The sequence below is a fragment of the Danio aesculapii genome, chromosome 16, assembly GCF_903798145.1.
Source record: "Danio aesculapii chromosome 16, fDanAes4.1, whole genome shotgun sequence".
NCBI lineage: Eukaryota > Metazoa > Chordata > Actinopteri > Cypriniformes > Danionidae > Danio > Danio aesculapii.
In genome coordinates, this window is record NC_079450.1 from 37398179 (window position 1) to 37415901 (window position 17723).

Sequence of the window (17723 nt, forward strand, 5' to 3'; positions counted from 1 at the left end):
GTTGGACATTGACGTCGGTCTGTCATTGGGTTCTTCTGACGTCAACCCGATTTTCATTAAAAACAAAATCCAACGTCCCCACAACTTTGGGGTACATTGGGGTACTACGACAATATAACGTCATGTTGACGTCCCGTGCCTGCAGGGTTGTTGGTCCAACCCATTGCTTATAGCATACATTAGATCTAATTTTGCCTCATGGAATTGAGGTCATTGATGAATCGGTAAAACTTAATAAGTTAACTTAATTCCTTTATGTTGTCCCAACACTGATTAATTGTGTGAAACCCAGCATCTCTTGCAGTGCACACCATATCCATTCTTTTACTAAAGACTATCAAATTGGATCTTTTCTGTGTCAAAATTAACTTGAATGAGAGCTACAAAAGACCCCAATTTTTAAAAAAAGCTATTTTCGACACTTTTAGCCACCTTTGATCAGTCAGAAGTGGAAGCTCAAATCAAGATGTTCAAGAAATCACAGTTTGACCACCTGCAGTATCCGACCCTCCTGTTTTCCGATTCTCCATCCAGCAGAAAAGCTCTCATCAGTGGAGCTGTCCACCAACCCCTGGTGCTGAAACCTCTTTGCTGTAGCTCTTTCTTCTTAAACTCTGCTCGAACTTTACTACCCTTGCCAGATGTTCGCTCTCCACCTCTCACATTTGGCTCAGTGACCTAAATGGCACTTGAAAAGATAATCGAATTTCCTTTTCTTTTTTTTTCTCTCTTCAAATCCCATCTCCTTTATCCGTCTCCTTTATAGCTTGACCCCCAATGATTCTCCGGGAGAATTACAACCCAGGAGAAGTCGATATCCCGTACAGTCATGGGCGAAGAGTCACTGCAGAGTTTGACCGTAGCTTTTACGACACGAAAAAATCTTTGCAGAAAAGTTGGAAGAACAATCATGCTGTAATTTAGCCTCACCGTTTCATTATGCACTGCCAGATTCACTGCAGGGCTTCCAGTCCAGGGACAAGCATTTAAAAAGGTCACTTTGAGTGAGACGTGTCCTTGCAACAGATAACAGTGCATCATTCAGCTTCACTTACCCAGAGGGATACTATAAGCCTGGAGTCTAACAGCACAGAGGTAATAAATTTTCTGTATATTTTTTAATAGCACAAGAGCAATATAGGTAGCTTTATGAAATAACAGTCTCTGTGGGACAGAAATAAGACGAGTGTGTGTTGCTCTCTTTTTGCACTCCGATACAGACAGAAGAGTTAAACTGTTCCCAAAAACAGGAGGATGATGATGACATACTATATGTGAGCTTGTTTGTGTGTTGTTACAGTATATCACCATTAGTTATGGTGTCTGTGTGCTGTCTACTCACTGTCTCCTCTGTTCGGTCTGTGCTGACGTATGTCACTTTGTACTGGTCCACGTCAGAGTCCTGCACTTCCCAGTTAACTTGCAAACTGAAGGGGGTCTCCTCGTCAATCCACAGGTTAGTTACGCCCTGGTGAAAAACTGGATGATATAGTTCTGTTTAGTGGTGATGGATTACCATACCTGTGTCTGCAGCCATTCAAAGGTTGCATTTGTCTTACTTGGTGTAGTGGAGGGAATGGTGGTTGGAAATTCTGTGGTCCAGCCCACTGTGAAGAGGCATAACAAAAACAAAATACATTTTAAAACAATGCAGAAATGTCTAAAACTAAACACACAGCAGTTAAATAAAAAGAAAAAGACAAAAGAACGGACAAAGCAAAAAAAAAAAAACCAAGAAAAAAATGAATGAATGAACGAATAAACAAAGTAACGAATCAAACAATCAAAAAAAAATAATAATAATAATAATAATAATAATAATAATAATAATAATAATAATAATAATAATAATAATAATAATAATAATAATAATAATAATAATCATAATAATAATAATAATAAATCAAAAGAAAACAAAAACTTTTTCAATTTTAAAATATTGACAAAATAAAATTTATCTTATTAAAAACGCTGTTAAAATGTTGCAAACAATGCATTGCTCTGTTTTGTTGAGCTTTGGTTTTGTTTATGCTAAACAAAGAAAAACTATTGCACAAAAACAAATCATAGGAACGAAATTGTAAATAAATAAAAAATTGTACGGCAAAGTTTGAAAAAACAAATAAACACACAAAAAACAAAGCAAAACAAAAAAATTAAGAAAAAAATGTTAAATCTGTAAAAAATTTCATGTCCATAAGTATTCACAGCCTTTGCTTAATACTTTGTTGATGCACCTTTGGCAGCAATTACAGCCTCAAGTATTTTTGAATATGATGCCACAAGCTTGGCACACTGTGTTTGGGAATTTTTGTCCATTCCTCTTTGCAGTACCTCTCAAGCTCTAATAGGTTGGATGGAAAGCGATGGTGTGCAGCCATTTTTAGATCTCTCCATAGATGTTTAATAGGATTTAGTCTGGGCTCTGGCTGGGCCACTCAAGGACATTCACCGAGTTGTCGTGAAGCCACCCCATTGATATTTTGGCGGTGTGCTTTGGGTCATTGTCCTGCAGGCAGGGAGTGACTTCCATCTGGCCACTCTACCATACAGGCCTGATTGGTGGTTTGCTGCACAGATGGTTGTCCTTCTGTAAGGTTCTCCTCTCTCCACAGAAGAATGCTGAAGCTCAGACAGAGTGACCATCGGGTTATTGATCACCTCCCTGACTAAGGCCCTTCTCCCCCGATCACTCTTAGATCAGCTTAGATGGCCGTCCAGCTCTAGGAAGAGTCCTGGTGGTTCCAAACATCTTCCACTTACGGATGATGGAGGCCGCTGTGCTCATTGAAACTTTCAGAGCAGCAGAAATTTTTCTGTAACCTTCCCCAGCCTTGTGCCTTGAGACAATCCTGTCTCAGAGGTCTACAGACAATTCATTTGTCTTCATGCTTGGTTTGTGCTTTGACATGCAATGTCAACCCTGGGACCTTATATAGACAGGTGTATGCCTTTTCAAATCATGTCCAATTAACTGAATTGACCACAGGTGAACTCTAGTTAAGCTGCTGAAACATCTCAAGAATGATTAGTGGAAACAGATTGTACCTGAACTCATTTTAGAGCTTCGTGACAAAGGCTGTGAATACTTATATGAATATGAATATAATACATGTGATTTTTCAGGTTTTTTATTTTTAATAAATTTGCAACAATTTCAAAAAATCTTTTTTCACATTGTCATTATGGGGTATTGTGTGTGGAGTTTGAGGAAATAAATGAATTTTATTCATTTTGAAATAAGGCTGTAACATAACATGTTATAAAAAGTCAAGTGCTATGAATACTTTCCGGATGCACTGTATTAATATGCTTGTCGATGTTAAACAGGTAAATAATATTTCTGCATCACTTACATGTGTACTCTAGCACAACCACAGGGCTGCTCTCGGTTTCGTCTTTATAAATGGCTGCCAGTGACACCTTATACTCTGTAAAAGGACTCAGGTCTTGAATCACATATGAGTCCGTGTCTCCAGTCAGCATAACCTACATAAACACACAAACACAAAAGCACTCAATCAGAAACTAGAGCGTCAACAGCCTGGATATACACTGAGTTCAGTAATCGCCAATGTGTGGTTTGAAAGCCAATCTAATCACATTGGTTGGGACAATGCAAGTGTTTTAAAAGTGATGTCATAGATCAAGCAAAGCACACGCAACAACAAAGGCCTATCATTACATGACCTTCAACTGCAAATGCAGACCTCCCAGAATTTGAATGTAATGATGAAGAAAAGTGTGACTAATGTGACATTAGTTGATATCTGTATCTGCTTTATGTTAGACAAGGACCAAGGGTGACGGTTCTGATGAATAATCCCACAGCAGCCATCATTAATTGTAAGGCTGCAGATTGCTCATTTTAATTGGTTGGCAGATGTGATATAATTAAAACAAACAAACATAAATAAATAAATAAATAAATAAATAAATAAATAAATAAATAAATAAATAAATAAATAAATAAATAAATAAAAGAACAAATAAATGGCTCAAGCTTTCCTTAAAAGCATAGCAACATACAGTAGCAAAAGAAAACTTAGGAAGCTACTTAAACAATTGCAGAACTTGCATTTTATGAGAAAAACACTGACAAATGTCTTGCAATAAAACATATGATAAATATTTGTGCATGCAGCAACCACGCTGAGAAAAAAAAAAACTTTGGGTCACTGTATTATTACAAAATAATGCTCATGATGTCTAAGATGGTGATGTGAAACAGCCTGCTGTCATTTATTTCTGACTTATTTTGCATGTCTAAACTTCTAAACTAGCATCACAAGAGTAGTAGATTTATAATTAGCATTTGTTATAATTACATGAAAGATTTGTTTTTGTGAAGGCACAGTATGTAATGTTTGCAGCTAGAGGGTGCAGATTCACAACAAACAAAGGCATAGTTTGATGATGCCACGACTGTCTTCATCACATCCTATCCTTTTTGCTCGTTCAAACTACTTATTTAAAATGAGCTGAAACAACACATTTCTTGAGATTTCATTGGGACAACTTAATTTTTAATGTATATATATATATATATATATATATATATATATATATATATATATATATATATATATATATATATATATATATATATGTATATATGTACATGTATAAATATATATATATATATATATATATATATATATATATATATTTTTTTTTTTTTTTTTTTTTTCATTTATTTATTTTTTTTTGTGAACGTCATTGCACAGAAATGTCAACAGGTCTATTTTTTAGCAAACAGTGACAGCAACTATAGAAAACAATCCTGTTTTGTCTTTCATAACTGTTGGCGGTTTCCCAGCGATGCCGCCATTTCATGCCAACAACAAGAACATGCATTACAAAGCAAAAAGGCCTGCTATGAAGAGAGCGCTTTGGATGTCAGTCAGCTCTGGGCCGTCCCAGAAAACCCATGCGTTACAATGTGTGTTTCTGGGATGCCTCCGCTCTGCTCCGGGACATCAAGCTCAAGCCACATTCCAGTTTGCCTCGCAGCATGTTATTATTTTCTGCTCTGGTGGCTCTTGGTAAACATATCGACCTGCAGTGCTATCTATAAAAAACAGCTGCACTGACTCCTGGCCAGTAATAAAAAACTTTCTCCCTCACACACACACATGGGTTTGTGTCTGTGGTCACGCGTGGCGGGTTCGAGCAGTGACGGGACATGTTCAGTATGCTGCTGGTGACTGGTCATTTCTAATAGAGAGTAACAGTTGGCTCCGGGTTAGAGAAAGTATTGATTGACTCATAAATCATGTTCAAGCACCTCATAAAATGTATATTTCTCTTTCTCTTTTTCAGCACATAGAGTTTGTTGGACTAACGTGTAGAAATGGACATTTTGAAAAAGCAAGCAAGCGGAGAAAAACAGTTGAAAATAAAAAAGAATGATCAAAGGTTGAGGGTTTGGCTGGTTAGCATGTGCCCCTGCTGGTTGATGGCATGGTGGCAACTGTATACTGCCAAAATATCATTCTTCGCTGACAGAAAAATGTTTTTGCAAGCCACATCAGATATATTTCATTATATTACAGTAGATGCTTTGTCAGTGGGCTTTTTTTAAGTACAGTTTTTAATAATAGCAGTTGCCAAAAGTAATGTCGAAAAAGTTATTTGCTTTTAATGACCCTGCATGTGTAATTAAACTATAAAAATAGGAGAAACACCTTGGTTTGGGTTTTGGGGTCCCTGGTGATTTTGGAGCCCTTCAGATGTTTGTATATGCTCTGATATTTGATCTTATTTATTCTACTTATATCATACCCTTGGCTAACATGTATTTGTGCTACAATAATATGCAACAAAAATTAATGTACAGTTGAAGGAAAACATTTTTAGCCCTCCTGTTAAATTATTACTCTTTTATATATAAAATTTCCCGAGTGATCTTTAACAAAGAAGGGAATTTTGGAGAGTATTCTATAGTTTGATTTGGCTGCAATAAAAGTCGTTTTACTTTTTAGAAAAATTGGATAGTAACAATTTTTTAAATAAATGTTATTGGCATCGTTATGATTTTCGTTATGATTGGCTACAGATCAAACACTGTTACCCAATGACTTGCCTAAATTAAATTAAACTTTAAGCTGAATAAAGTATCATGCAAAATACCTATTATAATATTATAATAACATAACGGCTCTGAGCGGCACATCTGTTGTGTGACATCAAGGGGCATCAAGGGGCGCATCAAAGGCACACATATGTACGCGTTGTGTCACACCATCTCTAAATGTGTAATTCTAAACAGCTTTTAGGGATACGGAAGTCAGCGATGTCAGGCATTTGTTATTGTAGCTTATAGAAGGCAAAGCGCGCAGTACAGCACATGCATTGAGCGACTCACTTCATCAACACACATGATCGCGTTCATCAAATTTGCTTAAACTAAGCATTCTACAGTATGGCTGTATTTTCCAAGAAAGGATTCTGACACACCAACATGCAGCAGATGCTTTACAAAAGTTGCGTGTAAAGGGGGAAACAAGTCAAACTTATGAAATGTGAGGGCTCATGGAATCAACTTAAAGCTGAGGAATGGACTGTCTTTGACAGCTTGTGACATTATCTGTCACTTTCACTGAGTATGTTTACATGGACACCAATACTCTGATTTTACTATGATTAAGACAGTACTCTGATCAAGAGTCTACCACGAGAGAGTTTAAATCTTGCATTCATGCTAACATTCAAATGATCAAAAGTAATATATTAATGCAATTCTAATGTATAAAATATGAATTGATGTTTACTTTAAACTTGGATTTAAGTATGCATTGACTGCAATGTAGTCAGTTACTGAGTCAACAATCAGTGGTTATTTCCTTGTGCTTTCTCATTGAGCATGTTTCCTGGGTTAATAACATAAAACATTTGAAACACCGAGCATATAAAAAAACATAACAATATAAACATAAGAAAATTAATAAAGAGTGAATGATGAATTTTCTATGAGTGGATGTCCAAATTTGTCTATATATATAAATATTGCTATATAAAATATTACAATTTTGTCATGATCAACAGCGATCTATGAAGATCGCTGGAGAACTACACATCTGCCACCATATAAAAATACAACTCCCAGAAGTCTTTGCACCCACACACCAGTTCCTGATCCGCCTGATTACACGCACACAGCTGTAGCTCTTGAAGACTAATTAGTAAGACTATAAAGACACCTCATTCACACACACTCTTTGCTGAGTCTTGTAAACTGTGAGTAAGCATAATGAAGCGGTTTCCTTGTCTGGCCTTGTTTCGTTTTGATCTTCGCTTCGCTTTACTAGTGGTGGGCAAAGCGGGGCTTCACGAAACACTTAAACAGTTGAAGTAAATGTGTCAAAGCTTCGAAACGTTTCGAAACCGCTCTCTACAGTGACACCTAGTGCTCATTTTTTATGTATTGCTCTGAAACAGCTTCAGCAAAGAAACAGTTAAGCAAATTGAGGTATTAAACTCCACGTTGTGTAATTGAGGTTTTAAGTGATTTAGTGAAGTGTAAGAGTTCCAGACTAGCATGCCAAGATAATGGGTTCGAATTCAGGGTAATACAGCTATAGATATTAGTTTTTAAATGCTCTGTTCTTGTAACATGTTTTGTTTTAACATTGGTCTGACATCCTGATGAACACTTTGTAATTAAATGTCTTGTTTCGGTCATAAAAAAGTAAGTTGGGATTCGAACTTGGGGCATTGGCAGCACAGCTACTCTTTGCACATGGATGGTCCACCAGGCTACATGAGATAGAGGTTTTTGTTTCCGACCCTGCCAGTCAAACACAGATTCGCCAGGTCTCGAAACGCTTCTGAAATGACATGTTTTGAATCGCTTTAGTCACATGACCTTGGTGTTTCAGATCATGCTTCAGTACAGTGTTTCAAAACACTTGTGCTTTGGGATCTCGACACTGTGTCGACATGTCAGTTTCACATCAGCCATCCCTATGTTTTACTGTTTACTTTGTTTTGTCCAACCCTTTGCCTGGATTTTGGATTATCTGCATGCTTCTGTCTCTCCCTGTTTTGACCTTTACCTGCCTGAGAATTCTTTATATAAATTGAGCTTGGATCTTCACCTCTGTTGCAACCCAACTCATTACAAATTTAATCTACGCTAATGCTTAATTTTTATCAACAAACGCATAATTAAATAAACCATATCACAATTGTATTGTGCTTTAAAACACATTTTTGTACTTGTGTTTACCCTGCATTTTTATAAAATGCATTGCTGTAACGTTGTATTATAACAACATTTCTTTTCTATTACTTTTAATACCTTTATTGCATCCTTGAAGAACATAATTTTTCGATGTCTTTCAATAAAAAAATAAAATAAAATAAAATAAATAAATAAATAAATAAATAAATAAATAAAGATACTGCTGACCCATTTTGAAAAGCACTGTATTATAATTATAAACAAAAATATAAGTACCTTAATTAGCACTGGTCATTATATTTGTAATTGACTAACCTCTCTCTCATCTCTTCCCGCAGTTGGTGACCAGACCAGCTTATAGAGCACCACATCTCTGGCCGGATGTGACCAGCTCACTTGAAAACTCTCTGAGGTCACCTCTGATGTCATCAGGCTGAACGGCGCTGGAACCAGCTCTAATTGAGACAGAATTAGACATGATTAGCCAAAACTAGACCCTTGCTAAACTACAGAATTTGTTTTTACTAAAGGAAAGTAAAAATTATGTTTTTATTATTAGGGGCCAAGCAGCGAAACTGCAAAGGCACCAATTGCTTCTGTTAGCGTTCCTATTATTCTTCTTCTACTTCCGCTTCTTCTTCTTCCCCCGGATTTGAATGGCAGCCCATATAACCGTAGTTTTATTAACAAAACATAAATTATATGTTTTTATGATTCTACTACTATTATTATTATTATTAATATTATTATAATTATTAGCAGAAAAATAGTTTAGCAAAAAAAATTATAGTTTTATTTACAAAAACTAAGAAAAATTAATATGTCATTCATTCATTCATTCATTCATTCATTTTCTTTTCAGCTAAATCCCTTTATTAATCTGGGGTGGCTACAGTGGTATGAACCACCAACTTATCCAGCACGTTTTTATGCAGTGGATGCCCTTCCAGCCGCAATCTCTGGGAAAAAAATTATTATGTACACATTTTTATTATTATTATTACTATTATTATTAGTAGTAGTAGTAGTAGTAGTAGTAGTAGTAGTAGTAGTAGTAGTAGTATTGTTAACAAAAACAGAAACCATTTTCACATTATTTTATATTATATTTTAATAATAATTAAATGTGTTGTAAACAAATTTAAAAAGTATAATTTATTTATTTATTTATTTATTTATTGTTATCATATAATTCATGTACTATTATTATTATTATTATTATTATTACTATTTTATTATTATTATTATTATTATTATTATTATTATTATTATTATTATTATTATTATTATTATTATTAATGTGTTAAAACAAGATAGATTACTGAAAGCCATTTCGTACAATACATTTGGTATTGATACCAGTGTACTGTAGAAGTTACTGTGGTATAAGAATACATAAAAATCCAAATATAATGTCTTTTTTTCTCCTTTGGCATTCATTGCTGTCTGTTCCTTTTGACCTTTCACAGATAGAATTTGTGAGTCCATTAGGGAGAGTAAACGATGACATAATTTCCATTTTTAGGTGAGCTAATCTTTAACACAATTTCTCTCTCATCTCCACAGTGCAGCCGACATTTACCACAACAATCAGTATTAAATTCAAATGTACTCCATGGAAATTTCATATAACCTGATTACTACAATGACAAAGTCAAGACACCCACAGAACAATGAAGGTGAGGAAATGAAAGCCCAGATCTATTATAGATTCCAGCAGCCAATCAGCGATTACTGGATATAACAGCCTGCCTAGAAAGTGACGCTTTGTCCAGGACAGAAAATGCATCCATCCCTGCTTTCCAGCTGGAGTAAATTGCAGACTCTGTGTGCTGTGAAAATGGCAAATTCAGTCGCAGGAGGAAGATACAGCAAAATATGCACATATATGTACATGTTAAATCGGCACTGCTGAGGGCAGACGAGATTTGTTCTAGCCTGTGCTCATCATAATGAATACCAATGGGTCTTTTCTCTTCCGTTCTTGGTAAAATATTTTGCATAAATCCACACCCACTGCTCAGGATATGCTGGCATCTTAATGCAACTGACAATACTGAATGACTGAATTCATCTGAGCATTTTTCATGGACAGTTCGTGGACAGGAATCAAAACATCTCACTTGTGGAGAATCCGCCACTGAGAGCTTCTGATTGGCCGCCATCATAGACAGCAAACACTGCCACAGTGTACTCCGTTAATGGGGACAGGTTCTTCAGGTACACATTAGTGACTGGACCCAACTCCACCTGACATAGAAAAATAGTACATTATCTTTGTTTAATTACAGAACAAATTACAGTGAATGATAAAATGTTATGTAACTGATTTACTCTTAGCATTATCAAAAACGTGTTAGCTTATGAAAACATTTATGCATGTTTCAAAATATCTCAATGACTTGATAAATGTTTGAAATGTCCAAACATAAAAAACAGGTCAATAATGCTAGCAAAACACAGAGACTTGCTAAACCTTGCTTGTATTAAAAAATGTATTAACTGGAATTGTATTGGTTTTAATAGAGACTGTAATAGTCATTGTAGTTCTATGCTGCCTTGCGTGTTAAAATCGTTAAATCACCAAGGGACAACTCAAAATATACTCTACAAAAACATTTAAATGTACTTGTTTTAAAGGTTAAAACGTAATGATTGAATGTTTTTTTTATGGTATTTGTACTTAAATTAATCACAGCTGTGATGGTTTCTATTGTTGTTGTTTTCAGCAACAATGCAAAAAAATTGCCAAAACATGCTAGCAAAATTTGAAAACATGGTAACAACTTGTTAAAATGGTAAAACATGCTAACAAATAACCAAAGAAAGCCACTTAAAACACCTAAACTTCCTAAACATGCTAGCAAAATGTTTAAACAATGTTAAAACATGGTAGCAACTTAGCAAGTTAGAAACTTGCCAAAACATGTTTGCTAAAGTCTGTTAAAACATGCTAGCAAAATGTGAAAACATGGTAACAACTTGCTAAAACATGTTAACAAAATGTTAAAACAATGTAACAGCTTATCGAACAATGCAATAAATCTGGCAAAACATACTGAAAATGATAACATATGGAAAAAAATGTGAGAAACCATTAGAACATGCAAAGAATTTGTAGAAAATGCTTCCAACTTAATAATAATACATGTTAGAGCCTTGTTAAAGCCTTGGTAAACATGCTAACAAAATGGTAAAACATGGTAATAACTTCTTAAAACAAGTAAGAAACTTGTCAAAACATGTTTGCTAAAGCCTGTTAAAACATGCTGACAAATTACCAAAGAAAGCCACTTAAAACACCAAAACTATATGTTAAAACATAGTAACAACTTGTTAAAATTGTAAAACATTCTTACACATTACCAAAGAAAGCCACTTAAAACACCTAAACTTCCTAAAACATGCTAGCAAAATGTTAAATCAATGTTAAAACATGGTAGCAACGTAGAAAGTTACAAACTTGTCAAAACATGTTTGTTAAAGTCTGTTAAAACATAATAGCAAAATGTAAAAAACATGGTAACAACTTGCATAACATGTCAGCAAAATGTTAAAACAATGTAACAGCTTATTGAACAATGCAATAAACTTGGCAAAACATGCTGAAAATAATAACACATGGTAAAGTTAGAAACTTGTCAAAACATGTTTGCTAAAGCCTGTTAAAACATGCTAACAGATTACCACTTAAAGCAAGAAAGAAAGCCACTTAAAACACCTAAACTATGTTAAAACATGGTAACAACTTGTTAAAATGGTAAAACATGCTATCACATTACCAAAGAAAGCCACTTAAAACACCTAAACTATATGTTAAAACATGGTAACAACTTGCTAAAACACACAAACAGAATGTTAAAACATTGTAACAACTTACTAAATCATTCTAACATTTCTCAAAACAGCTTTAACCACACTATAAACAATAGTGTGGTTTAGCAAAAAACATGCTAAAAATGATGGAACATGATGACAATGTGTCAGAAACCAATAAAACATGCTAAACTTGCTAAATTGCTAAAATGCTATCAATTTGCAAAATCATTCTAAATAAATGTTAACACATGCCATAATGTTTTTAAAACTTAGGTAAAATGTGGTAAGGAAATGTTAAAGCATGGTAACAACTGGCTAAAACATGCAAACAACATGTCAAAACATGCTAACCAGGTACTACAAATGCTAATGCTTCTCTTTAACTTAAAAAATAATTCCATGTGTGTTTTACTTTAACAAAACAATTGAGCTTTGCCTTAGAACTACTCACACTGGAGTCACATGACAATATTGCCTGAAAAGGGGCTGGGATTAGGTCATCACCTAATCAATATTTAATTACAAACAAAGTTAAGGAAGTGTCATTCAGTTTACACACAGGACTTACCCAGCAAAACATTATTTGGTAAAACATGTATCTGATATTGAATTTAGTAAACTCTCAAGAAAATCTATCTGCACGTCTGTTTGTTGGTGTGTGTTTGTTTAACAGAGAGAGAATGAGTGATCACCTGATTGGTCTGGACACCATCTGTCTTGACATAGATAACCTGGTATCCTTTCACCTTACTGGACGCTGCGTCCCAGTTGAGCCGGACAGAGCTGTGGTCAACCTCAGTGACCCGCAAGTTACGTGGAGGTTTCAGAGACACTGCAGGAACACATGGGCTAAAGGTTATTTACATCAACTTTCTGAATATTTACATTGTTTATATTCATGATTCATTCAGTCATTCATATTCTTTTCGGCTAAGTCCCTTTATTTATCTGGGGTCGCAACAGCGGAATGCACGGCCAACTTATCCAGCATATGTATTACGCAGCGAATGCCCTTCCAGCTGCAACCCATCACTGGGTTAAGTTGGTGGTTCATTCCGCTGTGGCGACCCCAGATTAATAAAGGGACTAAGCCGAAAAGAAAATGAATGAATGAATGAATGAAAGAAAGAATGAATGAATTATTAGACCTTTATAGAATAATAAAACAAATATTAGAATGTACTTATACACATACCTAATAAATCCAGTTCTTATTGTAGATGAATGAATCTTAATGAAGATCTTCAAATCAGATTCAATGGTTGTTTAAATGGTTATTGGAAATTATGCATCAGTGTTAATTTTAACTGCAAATTTGGATTTAGTTTTAGTCTTAGGCACAATCCCAATTCTATTTTTGTACCCCTTCCCCTTGCCCTTCCCCTCGGCCCTAGAAACAGAGTGTGAAGGGGAAGGGCTTCAAAATTTACCTCTAAGAAATGAGACACCACTACAACACCTGCACATGTCATACTATGGCATTGCCATCTCTTGCTTCATATGACATCGACGATCAGGACTGCTGTAGTTATTCCAGTTGCATTGTATTTTGGTATTTATCTTCAGGAAATCATTGAAGGCATATATTATGTTATCAAAACAATATAATGTGGTAATAAGATCGTAACTTTACTGTGTATACACCGTGGCCATATCTATGTAAACACACGAAAACAACACTAACATTATACCATACACTGTAAAAAGGTCATGCCCAGCCACTAGACTTTTCTGACAGGGTATTCGAGTGTCATCGAGTGACAAAATGTTATGGGACTGCTATACAGGAGTTATTATTTTGAATTACATATAGTGAATTTTAGCAGGTTTTATTTTAGTGTTTCTTTTTATTTAAAGCATGACGGTAAAACACAAACACAGTTATGAATGTATTAAAGCATGTGCTTGTTTGTTGTAAACATTTGTAATAATGACAAAAAAAAAACTGATTTGTCCATCTCCTTATCTCCATGTGCAGTCATGCTGTGGCTGTAGCTGGTGTTCATTTATTCATTCATTTTCTTTTCAGCTTAGTCCCTTTATTAATCTGGGGTCGTCACAGCAGAATGAACCGCCAACTTATCCAGCTTATGTTTTACGCAGCGGATGCCCTTCCAGCTGCAACCCATCACTGGGAAACATCCATGCACAGGAAACACTCATTCACGCACATACACCACGGACAATTTAGCTAACCCAATTCACCTATACTGCATGTCTTTGGACTTGTGGGGGAAACCAGAGCATCCGGATGAAACCCACGCAAACACGGGGAGAACATGCAAACTCCACAAAGAAGCGTCAACTGACCCAGCCGAGGCTTGAACCAGCAACCTTCTTGCTGTGAGGTGAACGTGCTACCCACTGTGCCACAGTGCAATCTGTAGCTAGTGTATTCTAGAAAATTTTATTACCTCTTGGTAATTGTCGTTCTAAAAAATCTCAGTTTCAAGGGGTATCTAGCCCTTAGCCTTACACCTTCAAGCTAAAGAGAATTGGGACACCAATTGGTAAGGGGAAGGGCTAAGGGGTAGAATTGGGATTGAACCTTAGTCTTTTGACTACATTTCCATTTTAGTTAGTTAGTCATATTTTAGTCTTCTGAATCATTTTCGTTGTAGTCTAGTTTTAGTCAACTAAATTTTATACGATTTTAGTCGACTAAATCTACTCAAGCGAGAGGCTACTCCAGTTCAGTTAAGCAAAAGCACACCCTCGGGCAAATAAAAACGATCTGAGTTTACCTCTGCGTGATTCTGCTGATGTTGCTTTAATTTTTTTGTTTCTATCAGCTATTTCCTCCCCATCCAGTTTACAGTCTTTTGTTTTGACATCTAACATGAATTTTCCTTTTCTCTCAGCTGTTCCCATTTTATTATAGTTTAATCAGACAGACGCTCCTATGGAATATGATGTAAATGCATCCCACGTCTACTGTGCACCGGCTACTTGTCAAATGTGCATGTGTGTGTGTCATGCATCACACAAACCAAGAATAATTCTAACTGAATATTTTCCAAAAAACATACCTCAATCACATTCGTGTCTTGTTTTTTTAATTTTTTTAATAGAAATCGTACATCTGTTGTATCTAAAAATTTGAAACACACTGATCTACACTACATGAGACACGTTTGAATCATTTCTGTGTGTTTACTATTATTCTTTATTCTGGGTAACCATAATCTGTTCTGCAGAATTCAAAACAGCACCATTAAACACTGTCCATTATCTAAACAGAGTGTGACAGGAAACAGAGGTGTTCTCACTTACTGGTGGTCTCCTGAACAGTAGCAGGGTCACTGGCCTCCTCTCCGAAAGTGGCATAGACTGTAACGGTGTACCCTGTGTCAGGAATCAACCCCGTCAGCTCCACATCAGTCACTGTCTCATCCACCTTCAGCTGCATCACAAATACTGTTGTCACCATATATCTTATACAGTCTCTTATTTAATACTATTTTCAATACCACTGAAAAATATCATAAAACAATTCATTAAAATAATATGGTTCCGTGTCTTTTTTCATTTAATGCAGAGTTTACACTGTGTGATATTCAATGTTTACTGTTGTTTTCAAAACTGCATGACTCTCTGTGATGGCATTCATTCGCTGCTGTGTTCACACTGCAGAATGGGTTAGTGACAGTACACACTGGATGACTACACTAGCGACAATTGCCTGTTTGGCTTGCAAACGCACACGAGAAGTGATAAGGAAATGACATGAGAGCATGAGCAAGACCAAAAAAATTTTAATAAAATTTAAATTAAAAAAATATTTTGAACCGTTGGTCTGTGCACTGCATGTCAAATATTTCACGGGTGTCTACGACACGTTTACACTGTGTGATTTGTGCTTAAGTGAACCAGCACCAATTTGTTTCTGATTTAGACATTTGTCTGTGGTTTCACAAAACCTGTTGTTAAGTGATAATCAAGGTTATCGGGCATGCCAGTGATGGCGCACTCTTTTTCTTGTTGTTTGTTTGCGGTGAGCTGTTCAACCTCAATGTTTCTGTCAAGTTGGTTTCAATTTCGTTTGTCACTCCGATCTGAACATGCATGTTGTTTTTATAATCTGCTTGTGTTTTGCATTCAGTCTTGTGTCTTGTGTTGGCATTGTGTGAAGCACATGGCTCATGTTTACATGCGGTCGCATGCTTTCGTGCTTTGTTTCATATGAACATGAGGATAATGAGTTTTCCCCTTTCACACATCGATACCAGTAAAAAAACGCTGCTAAATGTTTATTCATTTGACTACAAATTCTATGGATGGATAAGTATTGTGAACAAATTTAATGATTACATATGGAGGATTACTTTTGCATGTCAAGATGTACATAATATAATGTGTGTGTGCTGGTGCACTTCTTCACTTGCACAAGCGTCAAGCACCTGAAGCAGAGCTTGAAGGTAAACAAACAGCAGTTTATCATAAGCATTTTATCGCTAATTTTTTCCACAGTTGGCATTAAGAAGGAACATAGAAACATTATCTGACTAAAATCTAGCAGCTGAATGTGTCTGGAAAAAATATTCAAAGGCTTTAACTTTCGTAAACAGCGCGGATGTGAATTCTTTTGAATGCTCTGATTGACTTGAGTAGACATCTCACGTCAACATGTTCTAGACGTGAATGTTAATATTTCTAATTCCGGAAAATTGCCAGAACAAATGTACCGGTATTTTTAAAAAGGGCCTGTTCACCCATACAGACCTTGCCGGTAATTTTCTGGAAAGGTCTGTATGTGTGAAAGAGGCTATTGGCTGTATGTTCTAGTCCTGTTTTAGATACGAGTACATGGCTTCCATTTTTGTCTCTTTTCACAATGTGCTCTTCTGTCTAGTATCTAGTCCCTCCCATCTTGTTATCCCATCATAAGTTTCTCTTCACCTGTTTGTTTATTGATTGTTCTTGCTTAAAGATGCAGTTGGTGATCTGCCAAAATGCTAATCGTTAGCATAATAGCTTTAAAAGCACAGTCCTTCCCCTGCCATCCAAAGCCACGCCTTCTAAAATCACGAATGCGCACCATAAAGATGACCGTAGACAACTCACAAGATCATGTCATTCCCCAGTTGAAAACTTTACAGTACTTTATAATATTACAATTAAGAATGAAAAACTGTTTTATATCTAGCACATTTTCACTTGTGTAGCAAGCAAAACTTGTCATAATGTGCAATATGTTATGCATGCAAGGATCGCTGGTCTCACTCTCTCACGCTCTTTGTCTTAAAGTTACTATGGTGCTTGGTCAGCGGGATGCATTTATCACAAAGCCATACTTACATGCTATTTCAGACCGAATATTCCAAGTAGCATGGTAAACAATATAGGCACCGTGTTACGGGTCGTCATTGTTTAAAAATAAACCAATGTGGTGTGAATATAAAACCAACTTTACCTCTGTAATGCAAGCTAGGCGGAATAGTGCTATTTACTGATGTTTTGTTGTTAAACTAAATAAAAATCTACATTATTGATGCTGTAAAAGCATTTCCATTATGAAATTTAAAATAGTCACATCAATCTTTCGCCGGAAGATTTCAGTGGCTGAACAACACTTCTGTACAGAATCAGAATCAGTTTTAGTGCCAAGTGTGCTTAACACACACGAGGAATTTGTTTTGGCTACAGAAGCTTCCAGTGTGCATAAAGTGGCAAGTGACAACACAAAATAAATATGAAAAAAAAAAACGATAAGCATTAA

General features: G+C 35.7%; 1 protein-coding gene across 3 annotated transcripts in view; it reads right to left on the minus strand.

Moving 5' to 3' along the window:
• The window catches only part of col14a1a (collagen, type XIV, alpha 1a), a 281087-nt gene that overhangs the window by 163304 nt on the left and 100060 nt on the right, over positions 1-17723 (minus strand). For all 3 annotated transcript variants that reach the window (XM_056474872.1, XM_056474873.1, XM_056474874.1), the window contains exons 13-19: positions 15278-15407; positions 12697-12836; positions 10309-10435; positions 8501-8640; positions 3357-3489; positions 1560-1607; positions 1343-1479 (exon numbers count right to left, since the gene is read on the minus strand). In XM_056474872.1, coding sequence (XP_056330847.1) covers positions 1343-1479; positions 1560-1607; positions 3357-3489; positions 8501-8640; positions 10309-10435; positions 12697-12836; positions 15278-15407 — 855 coding nt within the window. The remainder of the gene's footprint in view (positions 1-1342; positions 1480-1559; positions 1608-3356; positions 3490-8500; positions 8641-10308; positions 10436-12696; positions 12837-15277; positions 15408-17723) is intronic.